This window comes from Mustela nigripes, chromosome 14, assembly GCF_022355385.1.
Source record: "Mustela nigripes isolate SB6536 chromosome 14, MUSNIG.SB6536, whole genome shotgun sequence".
NCBI classification, from domain to species: domain Eukaryota; kingdom Metazoa; phylum Chordata; class Mammalia; order Carnivora; family Mustelidae; genus Mustela; species Mustela nigripes.
In genome coordinates, this window is record NC_081570.1 from 4,290,498 (window position 1) to 4,305,849 (window position 15,352).

The window sequence follows — 15,352 nt, forward strand, 5'->3', positions numbered from 1 at the left end:
GAGCAGAAAGCCCGATGCGGGACTCGATCCCAGGACCCTGAGATCATGACCTGAGCCGAAGGCAGCGGCTTAACCCACTGAGCCACCCAGGCGCCCAGTAGTTTTGTTCTTAATGAATATTAATGTGTAGGCTCTGGATAATGAAAAAATATTAAAAGTAGAAATTTTGAACCTGTGTGTAACTTGAGGGTTAGGCTTGATTTTTATATCCAGGGCAGGAGAGAAAGAACGTATTAAACAGAGCAGAATTGTTGAAGAACCAGCTCTTACTCCATAATCAGTCTGGCATTCACGTCTTCATTAGGTGAACTGTTAGAAGGTTTCTGCATTTTAAGTTAATATTTTTAAGGCCCAGAGCCAGAAATAATTATGCTAATGCAACTTTCTGATTGCACAAATGACTATTCATAATTACACATATTAGTACTCCATGTATGTTGTCCAGACCGAAATTCTTTTGTTTAGCCATTAATTAGCTGTTTGACTTAAAATACAGCTACTGCATCCCCCCGCAGTCACTGGATCTGGATTTCAGACGGCGTTCTTCCGAAGCTGAGCTGAAACCACACCGACAAGCCTTTATAGCGAAAATGTTCTGCTTCAGTGTTCCAGTCACTTCTGTGTGCGGCTGTTTTTGAACTGTTAGTGCTCTTTGTTTTTCCTCTAATATAAAGTTTCTCTGGAGGAAGTAAACAAATGAGAATTCTAGTTTGTACTGATCGTAAAGAAAGTTGCATCAAAAGTTTTCAGTTGGTGATAGCTTCAGAGATTTTCATATTAAATGCATCTTTTTTTAATGGGAAACCTGTCTGTGTAGAGCACGTGTATCTCTCCACTGGTACAGTCTAAGTCGTGCCAAAGAACCGGAAGGAAAGAACTCCTAAGTGAAATGTTTTTTATAGGGAGAGACTTTGCCTTTTTAATGCCTGAATACTTCTGCCTTTTTCAAAATTTCTTTAGTCATTGTGTGTGTGTGTGTGTGTGTAGGCATAGATTCTTGAGTGTTTTTTTGTGTTTTTTCCTTGGTATACCTTACAGAGTCATAGTTTCAAGGGTTGTGATTCTTTTCAATGATTGGTTTTTCTAGTGCATTTATATGTTCTCATTTTGAAAGACAGACCCACATTTTGGGGGGGATAATCATTTAGCACTCTGCAGATTTCCACCACGCAAGCTAAACCGAAAAGTATTAGTGTTGTGAAGGTGAGTGAGGTGTTTGGCCTTGATGACTCAGAAGGTTAGTTAACCCTGAGATTGGCCTTTGTTTTGTGTAGCTTTGGCCATTGATAATGGTTTGAATGGTCCCAGGTGATTCTCAGAGTCCAGGCGGGGGCTCTCCTGGTTCAGGCGCAGGTAGGAAAGTGCAGATACGAACAGCACCACAGAGAGCCAGGTTTTAAGAGGGATGCCATTTGATTTTTGAATACAGTGTATGGAACCAGATTTCAAACTAAGTGTGATGATCTTGTAGCAGTTGGGTTAACTATAACCCGTCTGTTTCACTGAGTAGTATGAGGTTAGGTAAACGGATACTGAAGTCCCAATGAGCATGCACCTGTCATCAGAGCCTGTGTCATTTTAGCCGTGGTGGTAGCAGACGGAGAGTGGCTGTGTTGAAATGCTGGGGGCGGATGTCCTTCTGCATCTCTGGGGGAAGACAGGCGAGGAGAGGTCAAGACAAGCGGGTTTAGCCCCGAGGAGCAGCTGGAGAAGAAGCAGATCTTACCTGCAGAGAGTAGAGTAAGGTTCATAACGTTTGAATAAGATACTAAAGAAAAAAAATTTTTTTTTAAAATTTATTTATTTGACAGATCACAAGTAGGCAGAGAGGCAGGCGGAGAGAGAGAGAGGAAGGGAAGCAGGCTCCCTGCTGAGCAGAGAGCTCGATGTGGGGCTCGATCCCAGGACCCTGGGACCATGACCTGAGCCGAAGGCAGAGAGGCTTTAACCCACTGAGCTACCCAGGCGCCCCAGAAAGAAATTCTGGACGAAAATTCCTTTGGACCTGCCTGAGTTTTGCCCCCAGTGGTTTTTATTACATTGTGTTACTTAAGAACAGAGCACTTGGAAGAATAGTTGGCCCAGAGTCAGTTTTCAGTAAATATTTGTTGAATGAATGAAATATGTAAAAATACAAAAACTCAGTATATATTTCTGAGCTGTTGGGATTTCTTATGTAGATATAAGACTCAAATGTATATATTTTACATAAAAAAGGGTAGAAAATTAATAAAATTTATGTTAACAACATTAATAAGTGGGATGGATGATGTTTTGCCAAAACCAAATTGTCTCTTGTAACGTGAATGTAACAGTGACTGTTCTCAGGCAGGGTCTTTTGAATTTGGCTCAGGACACTGTCCTGTGCCCTGCGGTGATCCCACCCCTCTCCCCATTGAACTATTTAGAAACTGATTTTGGCTTAGCAGGCATTTCTGTAAGTCTCTTGTCAGACCTTGGTGCAAATACATGATTTAGTCTGAAGTTGACTTCTGGATTTTCTCATTAGTCCGAGAACAACTTTAAACAAGTTTCCAGGTGGTTGTAATCATAGCCCATAGATGAGCAGTGGGTCTGTGTGTTAGAAAATTGGTTATAGGTTTTATTTTTCAGGTTATAAATTAAGATGTGAAGTGAGAACTTTCATAGTGAACTCAAGGACCACTGAGATCTTGGAAGGCGCACACAGCTGGCAATCAGGAACTGGCTCTGTCTCGTCTTGGCTCTGCCACCAGTCCGCTGAGTGCTAGCTAGGTAAGCCACCCATGTCCTGAGTCTGAGTCTGCCGTGATTGTGCTCAGTGGTCTTTAGAGAGGTGGCGTAAGCCCCCTCCTCCAGTTTTGGAGGCTAAATCACTGTTGCTTTCAGAGCTGTTAGGGAGCACAGGGCATTCAGGGCAGGTTCGGGTCCAGCTGGGCTGTGTGTGTGTTCATTTTTTGCTGTTAATCATCCTTTGTTTTTATTTTTAAAGTCTGTGATTCAGTGGTTGTTAGTACAGTCTCGCGACCATCACTGTCATGTAATTCTGGAACATTTTCATTACCCCAGCAGCTCGGGTTCTCCATCTCTCCGGACTTGGCAGAGTCAGCCCCATCAAGGGGCGGCCAGCCTCTTTTTAGGGGACTCAGGGTTCTTCTTTGATATCTCCTCTAAGTTTCTATACCTGTGTGGAGCTGGAGCTGAAATCAGAGTCGATTGTCTTTTTGTCCAGATCTTAACACAGAGCTCTGTGTCCTGAGATTGTTTTTAGAATGTTCAAGTGCCGGCGAGGATCCAGCTGGGGCCTTGTTTTTCTGAGAGAAGAAGAGGGCTTGGGGAGAGTTTTCGGTTGAAAACTGAAACTGTGTGCCCTGCAAACTCCCCTTAGTGGGTGACTTGGGGATGCAGTGTCCCTCTCTTTCTGGTAATGGTGGGAGACTCTGTGGCCGTGACTTTGCATGAGGAGAAGCGGAGCCCTGCGGGAAATCAGCTGAGATTGGAAAAGGGAAAGATGTGTGGAAAGCGAGGCATTCTTTTTAGCTCACTGGCTTTCAAGCTGAGCTGGTGTCCGAATCACCTGGAGGGGCTTGTTAAAACACAGACTGCTGGGCTGCACCCCCAGAGTTTCTGCGCCAATAGGTCTGGGGTGGGGCCCAAGAATGTGTATTTTTAACAGGTTCCTCGTGAAACTTCTCTAGATGAAGACTCTCAGGCCCTTAGAAGCGTATTCTTAAGTCACCTGACTTCAGTCTCAGCTTTGCTACCCTTTTGTCGTTCAGGTATATTTTGATATACTTTGGCTATGTGGGGTACATTTGAGCTTTCTAGGGTCTTCTCATATACTTAGAAGTAAGAGAATGCAGTTAGTTTTTTGGTATTTAATAAAGTATTGGTTAATGTCTTGTTATATTAGAGAACCCCTTTAAAGTATGGGTGATGGTAGGGGTGTGTGGAGGCATATCCTAATTTTTGTGACCTTGTTTTGAAAAGCTAGCATGAGGAATCTTCTCCACTCCCCCTTTCTTTCCCATCTCCATTTGGCCCAAATAGCTGAAAACAGCAGAACCCTAAAGGTGACCATCGTGGCCGCCTACTTACCTACATACCTGTCTGCCCACCTTCCTGTCTTGTTAAGCCTACCTTCCGTATGTTTCTAATGATAAGTTCTGTTATCTTGGTAACTATGAAGTTCTCTTGGAGATTTTAAGAGACGTTCCTAAAATATAACCTAAGTTTTCCAGTTTAAATGCTTTTAAAAAAGCTGGAAAAAATGGAAAAGAAAAACACATACAAAGGCGTCCTTTCTAGATGGCTGAGAAACCACAGATGGGCTGGGGTGGATGTGATGAAGATAAATTTGTGTTTGGGAGAGTGTTTTCTCTGTAAGGGAGAATATATGGGCAGGATGTGTGGATTTCATGAGGCTTTCTCGTATTCTTGTGTGTTCTCTGGTCTGACGAAGGGTGTTAGAGTTGAAATAAATGTAAAGCTTACAGAACCTGTTGTTTACATTTGGGGAGAAAGGAGGGGAGGAGGAGCTGGGGCTCTGGGGAATTGGACAGGACTGAACAGGTGTGTGTGTGTGAACGCACACGTGCACATGCGTGCACTGTGGCGTGGGTGCACACCCATCCTTGTTTGTAGGGCAGCTGTGATAGAACCAGGGTGGAATTCTGAGGCAAGCTTCATTTTGCCTTAAGTTCATTTTCCTGTGATTTCAGAGGAGTTTGTGGGAAGAAAAAGAAGTTTCCATGTCCAAGAGAATAGGAAGCCTAAAAGTAGCTTGACCTGGGCTAGAAAGTAGAGACCCTTGTGCCTGAAGTCAGAGGGAGCAGTGACGGAGGGGGTTGGCCTCCAGAGACGCTGCAGCGGGAGCACTTGAATTCAGGCCATGCATTTAACTTGTTCTGTTGACTTTTGTTTTTTCTTAATTAAGGTTTAATTTTTTTTAGAGCAGCTGCAGGTTGATAGCAAACTGAGAGGAAGGTACACAGGGTTGCCGTACAACCTGTGCCCCCAAACATGCATAGTCTTGCTGACACCCAGTGCCCCTCCACCAGACTGGAATCCTTTTTGCAATTGATGAACCTGCGTTGACGCGTCAGCACCACCCAGAGTCCCTAGTTTACATTATGGGTCACTCTTGTTGTTAAGATAGTTGTCTTTTCATGACTTGGTAGCTCATTTCTTTGTAGTGATGACTAACACTCCATTGTCTGGATGGACGACCATGGTTTTCTTTTCATCTACTGAAGGACATTTTGGTTGCTTCCAACTTTTGACAGTTACGAATAAAGCTGGTGTAAGCATCTGTGTGCAGGAATTTGGGTGGGCAGAGGTTTTCAGCTCCTTGAAGTAAATACCCAGGAGTGGAATTGGTGCATTTTATGGTAAGAGTATGATTAGTTTTATAAGAAGCTGTCAAACTGTCTTCCAAAGTATCTGTACTGGTGGTGTTCCTGCCAGCAACAGTGACAGTCCCTGTGGCTCCACATTCTCCCGGCATTTGGTGGTGCTGGTGTTCTGGATATTGCCCCTTTCGATAGTTGTGTAGTGATCTTGTTGTTGTTTTAACTTCCCTGAAGATGGGTAAATGGAGCCTCTTTTCACATACTCCTCTGCCATCTAGATCTCTCTTTGATCTTTTGAAGTCTTTGGCCCATTTAATTAGGTTGTTTGCTTTCTTATTGTTGAGTGTGAAGCGTTTTCTGTAACTTTGGACAACAGTCCTTTAGGGGATGTGCTTTTGCAAGTATTTTCTCCCAGTCATTCTCTTGACATTGTCTTTCACAGGGCAGAGGTTTTTTATTTTTATTAACTCTGGCTTATCAATCATTTCTTTCATGGATCCCACCTTTAGTACAGTAGTGCTACCCCCAAGGCCAGGTGGGTTTCCTCCTGTGTTTTCTTCCAGGAGTTTTATGGTTTTGCATTTTACATTTAGGTCTGGGTCCATTTTTTATTTGATTTGTAAAGGATGTAGATCTAGATTCTTTTTTCTTTTTTTTGCCTGTGGATGGCCAGTTGTTCCAACGCCATTTGTTGAAAAGATGGTCTTTGCTCCATGGTATTGCCTTTCCTCCTTTGTCGAAGATGAGTTGACTGTATTTATGTGGGTCTGTCTCTGGGCTTTCTGTTCTGTTCCATTGATTTGTCTCTTTTGATGATACCACATTGTCTTGATTACTGTAGCTTTATAGTAAGTCTTGAAGTTGGGTAGTGTCATTTCTCTGACTCTGTTCTTGTCATTTAGTATTGACTCAGCTATTCTGGGTCTTTGTCCTCTCTGTTTAAACTTCAGAGTCATTTTGTTGCTATCCACAAAATAATGTGCTGGGATTTAGGTTGGGATTACATTGGATCTATAGATCAAGTTGAGAACTGACTTCTTGACAGTATTAAGTCTCCCTATCTGTGAACATGGACTATCTCTCTGTTTGTTTACATGTTTTGATATCATTCATCAGAGTTTTGTATTTTTTCTCATTAGATTATATACTTCTTTTGTTAGATTTATGCCTAGTTATTTCATTTTTGGGGGATGCTAAGATTTTATTTTAAAATTTAAATTCCACTTGTTCATTACTAGTATATTGGAAGGCAATAGACTTTTCTATAATTGCTTATTAGTTCTGTGATTTTTTTTTTTTTTTTTAAAAGGCTTAGCATCTGCAGAGTAGACATCTGCTGTGTTTACTGATGGGTCGGAAGAGCTTGAAACAGTACTTGGCAAGTAGTGGGTCTTCAGTGACCAAAAGCCTTTTGAGAATTTCCCCTGAGGGACCACATTCTGTGTGTAACTCAGGCCTGAAGAAATTGGCTTTTAAAGAGAAAGGGTGTGTAGCACTTTAGGGAGGGAGGAAAGGCCCAACACAGAGGTCAAGGACAAAGTCGGAAAGGCCACACACCCTCTTCATGTTCTGGGTGGGAGACAGGGCCTGTTCAGAGAAGTTGGCCAAGACCAATGCTCTCTTCTTGGAAGCTGGGATCTTATTTAGAAAGGGCTGCCAGAGCTGCTTTCTCAGAAGAGAAGGGGAGAAAACACTTAAATATATTTACCTTTTTTTTATAAAAAAAAGATTTTATAGGGGCACCTGGGTGGCTCAGTCGTTGGGCGTCTGCCTTTGGCTCAGGTCATGATCTCAGGGTCCTGGGATCGAGCCCCGCATCGGGCTCCCTGCTCTGCGGGAAGCCTGCTTCTCCCTCTCCCACTTCCCCTGCTTGTGTTCCCTCTCTCACTGTCTCTCTCTCTCTCTCTCTGTGTCAAATAAATAAATAAATAAAATTAAAAAAAAATTTTATTTATTTATCTATCTATCTAGAGAGACATAGTGAGAGAGGGAACAGAAGCAGGGGGAGTGAGAGAGGGAGAAGCAGGCTTCCCACTGAGCAGGGAGCCCCACGTGGAGCTCAATCCCAGGATCCTGGGATCACACCTGATCCAAAGGCAGACACTTAATGACTGAGCCACCCAGACGCCCCAATATATTTGTGTTTTTAAAAGTTAAGATTTGACAGAAAGGGGCAATGGCATTTACTTCCCATTTCTGAGAAAGGATACATTAAAATAGCTTGAAATTAAGCAGGATCTATAAAATTGAGGTCAGAGTAGAGTCATTTTCCATTTTTCCTATCTTTAAACCACGTAGTGACAGACACGCCTTTCCCGGCATCAGAAGACAGTTGTTAATTTGCATACTAGGTTTTTATTTTATTTTTGTACTGTTGAACAACATTTCAACTTCCTAACTCTAATTGTTCCATTTAAGAATCAATTTTGTTAGACGCTTTAATCATTATTAATCAAAATTTTTATATTTATGCATTTTCCAGTAATTTTTAATAGACCATTTCTCCAGCAGTTCAGAGAGCCTGCTGTGGAGTGATTATGTATTTTTTATTTCATAAATGAAGATGGTGAGATGTGTTTTAGAATTAGCATGTAATGTCATCTAATGTAACATCATCTACTATACTGTTAATTTACTTATTTTTCTTGTGTATCATCTGGGTGCTCCTGCTGGACTATGAGGTCTAGGTGGACAGGAATCTTCATCTGTTCTGTTTACTGTTGGATCCGAAGAGTTTGAAACAGTACCTGGCACGTAGTGGCTGTTTAGTGACCAACAGACAGTGCTTAGGTTTGCTACTCAAGTGTGCTGCTAATACTTTGTCTCTGATTCTACAGTCTGGGCTAGTAGTAGTCACTAGTAGTGACAAACCAATTCATGGGAGCTACCCCTAAAAAAGTTGTAACGTGGAGAAGAGCAGAATGGGTGCTCCCTGCTTGCCCATGGGTCCCCAAATCCATAGAAAGAAGGGTCAAGGCAAGCACACTCAGTCCTTATGTCAAAATTAGCAGGCAGATAAGTCAGTCAGTCTGACCAGCACGGGAGGGAAGGTGAGGCAGGAAGCCAAGACTGTGGCCATATGGGAAATGAAACCAGGGAGAGGGAGGACCCTCCCGCTGCCGTCCCCCCCCGCCCCCCCGGCAGCTAATTTGCACAGTACGGCCCATGTAGAAAGGTCACCCCACAGTCTACCATCAGAAAGAAAATTGCCTTTTTTTAAAAAGACTTTATTTATTTATTCAACAGACAGAGATCACAAGTAGGCAGAGAGAGAGAGAGGAGGAAGCAGGCTCCATGCGAAGCAGAGAGCCTGATGTGGGGCTCGATCCCAGGACCTGGGATCATGACCTGAGCCGAAAGCAGAGGCTTTAATCACTGAGCCACCCAGGCACCCCAAAAGTTGACTTATTTTTTTTTTTAAAGATTTTATTTATTTATTTGACAGAGACCACAAGTAGGCAGAGAGGCAGAAGAAGGCTCCCTGCTGAGCAGAAAGCCTGATGCAGGGCTTGGTCCCAGGACCCTGAGATCATGACCTGAGCCGAAGGCAGAGCCTTTAACCCACTGAGCCACCCAGGTGCCCCCAAAAGTTGACTTTTTGATAGAAGTCTCTGCAGACATTTTTCTGTGCTGATGTGGCTGTACATTTTATTCATTAACTCAGACTAGGTTTACTGGGCACGAGGTTTTGTAATCTTTTTCTGAATAGATTGTGTCTATCTTAGGGCTTCTTCTGATGGTGACCCATGGCATTGTGTTATTGACTGCGTGTTAGTGTTCCGTTGCGTCTCGTGCTGTCAGTTATGCTTAGCGGCGTGTTTGAGGGCCTCATTTGTGCCAGGTGCAGTTGAGGATCATGTTCCTGTTCTCGTGGAGTTTATAGTTTAGAGGGAGAGACAATACCTAAGTAAACAAGGCGACAAGAATTTCAGTGAGTGCTAAGAAGAAAATAGGGTACAAGGTATGAGTCCTTTGGTTGGGTGGTTTGACTTTCTTAGGAAGTGACTTTTGAGCTGAGATCTGAATGATGAAAGGGGGCTAGCTGCTTGAGAATCTCGAGGAAGAACATTTTATTTTAGGCGAGGCAAGAGCCAACTCTGAAGGCCCTGCGGCAGGAGTGCATTTGGTTTGAGGAGCAGAGAGGACGTCTGGAGGTGAGATGGCCAAGGTGGGCAGAGAGTAGTTCTCAAAGAGTCTGGTAGGCATAAGGTTTGGAATTTTATTTTAAGAGTAACAGTCATTGGAGGATAAGCTCTCAGGAAGAGAGTGGCATATTATATGGATTTTTTATTTCCAAAGTCTTCTCTGGCCGCCCTGTGGCCAACAGGGGAAGCCGAAAGAGCCGCGAGGAGGCTGGTGCAGTAACGGGCGCTCGTGGTCAGAGTGAGGCTGAGAAGCGCGATGTGTTTTGGAGGTGGAGGTGTTAGGACTCGGGGGACTGGACGTGGGAGGTAGGAGAAAGAAGTCAGGAACCATTCCTAGTTTGTGGCCTCAGGCCCGACCTTGGTGCTGGTGCTCACGACGGAGACAGAGATGACTGGGGGAGGTGGGGTGGGTGGAGAGTGTTCTTCGGGAGGCACTGATTTTGTGATGTCTGTTAGACACTGAGGTGGCAGCATTGAGTAGGCAGCTGTCTGGGAGTCTGCGAGAGGTCCTGTCTGGAGAGATAAATTGGAGAGCCATTACACTAGATGAGATCACCCTGGGGGCAAAAGATATTTAGGAGAAGGGATGAGATAAGCCCTGAGTGGAGCAGGAGGAGGCAGCAGAGCCCCCGAGTGGTGGGAAACCACACCAGTGTGAGATGGAAGCCCAGAGAAGAATGTGTTTCCAGGAGGTTGTATCAGTTTTCTTTCTGCTGCTGTAACAAATTACCGCAAACTTGGGGGCTTAACACAGCATAGATTTATTATCTTCAAGTTACCTGTAGGTCACACATCTGACCTGGGGCTCACTGGGCTAAAGTCACAGTGCGGGCAGGGCTGTGGTTGGCACTGGAAGTCCTGGAGGAGAGTGCTTCCTTGTGTGTGCTACCTTCTGGCGGCTGCCCACGTACCTTGGCTGCGGCCCCTTCCTCTGTCTTCAGAGCCATCCACAGAGTGTATCTCTGACCCCACGTCCATGGCTCCGAACTCTGACCTCTCCTGTGTCCACTTCCAGTTTTAGGGACTCTTACGATTATATTGGTTCCATCGGATAATTCAGGATAATCTCCCTGTTTTAAGCTCAGCTGATTAGCAACCTTAAGTCTTAATTCTACCTGCAACTTTGCCATGTAACACAGCATATTTCCAGGTTCTGGAGATTAGGATGTGGCTATCTTTTGGGGGTGCTAATCTTCCTGCCACAGAAGGTATAGTCACAGGTTACTGAGAAGTCAGGTAAAATGAGGATGAAGCCGCCATTGGATTTGGGCACCTGGAAGCTCTTAGTGACCTTGATGGATGGTTTCAGTGGTGTGGTGGCTGTGGAGGCCCCACTGGAGTTGGGGAGAAGGATGAATGGGTGAGGATGTGGGGCCTGCAAGTGTTAGTGACTTTTTTTTTTTTTTTTTTTTTTCTCCATTTGACAGAGACCGTGAGAGCGGGAATACAAGCAGGGGAGGTGGGAGAGGGTGAAGCAGGCTTCCCGCCAAGCAGGGAGCCTGATGCGGTGCTTGATCCCAGGACTCTGGGATCATGACCTGAGCCAAAGGCAGGCACTTAACGACTAAGCCACCCAGGCGCCCGGTGTTAGTGATTTCTGATGGGAGTTTTGCTGTGAAGGAAAGGGACTTATGGCTCAGTTCACAAGCATTGCACAGAGCACAGCTCTAAGAGAGTGAAGTGGGAGCCCTCTTTGGTGCAGAGGTTCAGGGAAGACGTGTACTTAAGAGGCGGAGTCTGGTGTCAGGTGGGGTGGGTTACCTGAGTCAAGAACCTAGATTGAGACCAAGACACGGTTTACAGAGTTGGTGACACCTGAAAGAAGAATTAGTGTGGTTATTTACAGTCAAGCAGAACGTACTGATGACTCGTCTGCGTGCGCCCGGGTCAGTGCTCAGGATGTTGGTCAGCAGCTGCTGCAGGGTCCCTACCCCGCCACCTTGTTGGCCAGATCTCCGAAGTCCGTGTAGAACATCTGCCCTTCATTCCTCGTGGACCCACAGTGGTCTGGCCCGGAGCCATGGGGGAGAGCACGACCTCCCTGCAGCGCCGAGCGCAGCCCTTTCCTGCCTCCGTTTCCTCCCGCACTCCACTGTGTTTTGAGAACATTCGCACGCAGTAGTGCTTCTTGAACAGTAGGCTCTGGGCAGAGTAGGCACAAACCAAACAGAGCCCGTCCTGTGGAGCTTGCATTCGGGAGGACCCGTCTCATAACTGCTGTGTATGTCCGGGCTGTCCTGTCCGGGAGGCGAGGCACGGAGTTTGTGCAGGCTGCTCTTCTCGGGCTCTTGGGTGCTCTGCCAGCTGATGGACCCTCTCTTAACCTCATTGTTTGGCCGCCGCCTGGAGCAGGCCGGCGCTTCCTTTTGTTGGCAGAGCTCCTCCTGCTCCTCACCCACGGCCCCGCGCCGTCGCCCCTCACGTCCCTCGGGGGCGACCGGAGTGCGCCTCGCACCCTTCCTTGGACAGGCCTTCCCTGGACCTCCGTCCGCAGGCGTCCTCTTTCCCTTGTGTTCCTCTTGCAGGTTAAGTTCCTGAGTCCGCAGTGTGTAATCATGCTCTTAAAATGTCCTCCGCTCTCCTGGCCTTCTCTCCTCCTGTCGCACCCACCTGGACAAATCCCTGTTCCCAGCGAACCCTTCCCGTCTCCTGGCCTCTGTGTGCCGCACGCCAGCGGCTCAGTGGTGCTGGGGAAAGACGGGGTGAAGCGTCAGACTTCTGTCTCTGTCGTTTCTTGATCACCGAGTGAGCACTGAGCAGTGCCCACAGTTCTCTAGGATTCTCCGCCCACTAAGCCTGGTCTGACTCCCTGACCACTTCTTACTTTCTACGGGTTTCTCGCCAGCCCACCCCCTTTACCATCACCACCACCCCCACCTCTCAGCTGCCAAGCTGCTTCACTGCAGACCTTCCCCCCGTCAGCCCGAGGCTTCTAACCTCTGTCAGAAGCCTGTGGTCCCGGGAGCTCTGGACGCCAGCACCTTGCCCCTAGGACTTCAGTCCGGCAGTCTTCCTGCGTTCTCCTGCATCCTCGGTCCCTCCATTTCTGCCAGCCCATCTAGTTTAAGATCCACAAAACCCAGCTTCCCCGGCTTCCCTTTCCATCTTTGGGATTTTAAAATCCTTAACATTAGAAATTTCCTCTGCGCGCTCACTTACCCGGTTCTTCTTCCAGCTCCAGTCTACACCCTCCACCCCCTGCTCCAGCGAAACTGCCCGTCTTTTCCAGCATCATACAAGTTGCCAAACCCAGCAAACACTCTGCAGCCTCTTCACAGCCCTCCTTATTCCAGACACTTCTCTGTGGTTGTGATCAAGCGTTTTCTGGGCGTTCCTTCCTCTTGGGCCCCTGCCTCTCAGCACCCCACGCCTATCTTTCTTCTCATCCAGCCTTTCAAGGGTCAGGTTCCCCCAGGCTCTGCCCTCAGTGTCTGTTCACACTACACACAGTCCTGAGGTATTCTCATCTACCCACATGGCTCGCGATACATCCGAATGCCCCCAGTTACAGGCCCTGGCTTTTCCTCAGACACCTTCTCAGATGCTTATGGGCACCTCAGGTAGCTTGTCCACAGCTGAATTCTGGATCTTTCCCCAGCTCTGCTGCTTCTCTAGTCATCCTTACTCTCCCTCTCTCCCACACCCAAGATCGAGTGCAGCACCGGGCTGTACCGTGTCTCTCCCTGCCCCCTGCCCAGGGCTTTCTTGGACTTTTTTTGCAGCAGAGTAAAGAAGCCTGTGGATACCTTCTTGGGTTATGTCTCAAAGCAGACCGTTTACGGGATTACAAAGGAAACCAATTGTATTGAAATAGTTATCAAAGCTTACTAAAACACAGATCTGATTTGTGATATGACAGCATATATACTCCTTAAATGTTCTTAAAGAACAGGTTCTAGCGGTGGGTCTGTGACTCTCATAAATTTGAAGAAACGATACACACAAATGATACTTTGTGTCAGGACATCAGTAACCGGCATGGAAACATCGAGGTTTACACGCTGCAGGTACAGCCGCTGCAGGTACAGCCGCTGCAGGTACAGACGCTGTCGGTACAGCCGCTGGTGCTGGGGCGTGTTGCCTGCAATCCCGGTCAGATACAGTGCTGCGTTTCAGTTGGAGGTTAGTGAAATAGGGTACAGCTCTTTTCTCATTCAAGTTCATGAACCTGGTTCCGTCTTCACGGTGACCCTTCCACTGTCCCAGGGCCACCGTCAGCACTGCTTCCCCGGACGCCTGCGCGAGCCTCCTGTGTCACTCCCTTGCCTCCGCTCCAACCTCCCCTCGTTCACTCCCCTGAGGCAGCCAGAGGTAACTTTTTAAATAGTGAAATGTGAATCAGGTCATGTTTTCCCCCCACTTTACACTCCTCAAGTGCTTTCCACTGTTGTGCGGATGTGAATTTAAACAGATGGCCGGCACTCTTGGCCCGCCTGGCCGCCCTCCGTCTCCTGCCTCATCTCAGGCCCTTGACCCCACGGCAGTTGATGCTCTTTCCGGTCTTCCGTGCTGCCTCGCTCTTCCCACCCCGCAAGACCACGGAAGGGGCTGTTTGTGTCTTTGGTACACGCGGTAATCTCTTGCTGCATGACCGTATTCCCGTATGCTGGTGCCTTTAAACACCGCGTCTCACAGCCTGTCTCACAGGCTTTGTGGGTCCGGTGTGCAGCAAGGCCTAGCTGGGCCTTCTGCTTTAAGGTCTCCTGAGGCTGCCTTCAGGGCGTTGGTCAGGGTGTCGGCCAGGATTCTCATCTGAGGGCTTGATGGTGGAAGGATCCTCTTCCTAGCTAATGGGGTTGTTGGCACGTGGCGTTTCTGGTGAGCTGTTGGACTCTGGGCCTCAGTTTTTTGCTGGTTATCAGCTAAAGACAGCCATCAGCTCCGTGTTCTTTGCGCCTTCCTCACATGGCCGCTTGACTCAAAGCCAGCAGGGAACAGAGAGGGCTAATGCTGCAGTCTTCAGTGATGTAATCACACGTGTGGTCACCCGCGTCCCTTCATGTGGCTGTGTTCTGTTTGATAGAAGCAACTCTCAGGTCCACAGGTGTGGGTCCTCCTGCCCACACTCAAGGGGAGGGAGTTTACACTGGAGGCCAGGATGGTGGGAGTGACCTTAGAGCTGGTCAGTGTCCTCCCACCTGACCCTCTACCCCAGGCATCTGTCTACACTTGTATCCTTAAAAGAAGAAACACAATTTCCACGTGTCTCTCCAGAGGACCTCCTCACAGAAGGGCCTGTGGTCGCTATGTGCCAAGCCACACAGGACGTACAGGAGCTGAATCTACGTCCTAACAAATCTGCAGTCTCAGAAACGTCCATGAGGAGTTGTCCAGGTGGTAGATGGAGATGGGAGAGAAAGCCACTTTCCCAGCTCCTTCTCAGCCCTCCTCTTCTGCCCACTAGCTGGTCGTTTACAGAATCCCTGCCCTGTGCTGAGTGTCGGGGTCGTGCTGGGCTTGGAGGCAGGGGGAGGGAGACAGGAGCTCGCCGTTCGGGGCCCTGTCTTTCCCTGGTTTCTCAGCTGAATGAAAGGACCTGGGAACTGGAGGGTCTGCCAGTTTTCAAACGGAAAAAATTTCTTTAAGCAGCTGAACCATTTTTTTCTCCCCCCAAACATAAACTTACGGGAAACTTAAATCTGTAAAACAGACCAAAGTAGAGATGGCCTGGCTGAAGCTGGGGAGCAGCTCTGCTCCTCCTGGTGGGCTTCTGGTGCCCTCCACAGGCGGCTGCCACGGTGCAGCCTGGGCTCCTGGGGTGTCGGGAGCAAGGTTAGAGTATGACGGACGGACCAGCATGCTGGCTCTGGAGCCTGATGCTGGCTCTGGAGCCTGATGCTGGCTCTGGAGCCTGATGCTGGCTCTGGAGCCTGATGC

The 15,352-nt window shown here is 47.4% G+C and overlaps 1 protein-coding gene across 15 annotated transcripts in view; it reads left to right on the forward strand.

The window, feature by feature from the left end:
* The window catches only part of CAMTA1 (calmodulin binding transcription activator 1), an 822,863-nt gene that overhangs the window by 40,540 nt on the left and 766,971 nt on the right, over positions 1 to 15,352 (forward strand). Inside the window, exon 4 of one of the 15 annotated variants that reach the window (XM_059374696.1) lies at positions 2,614 to 2,640. The exons of the other annotated variants lie outside the window; for them this stretch is intronic. Coding sequence (XP_059230679.1) covers positions 2,614 to 2,625 — 12 coding nt within the window. The 3' untranslated portion in view covers positions 2,626 to 2,640. Of the gene's footprint in view, positions 1 to 2,613; positions 2,641 to 15,352 lie in introns of those variants that run through there. 15 annotated transcript variants of the gene reach the window in all.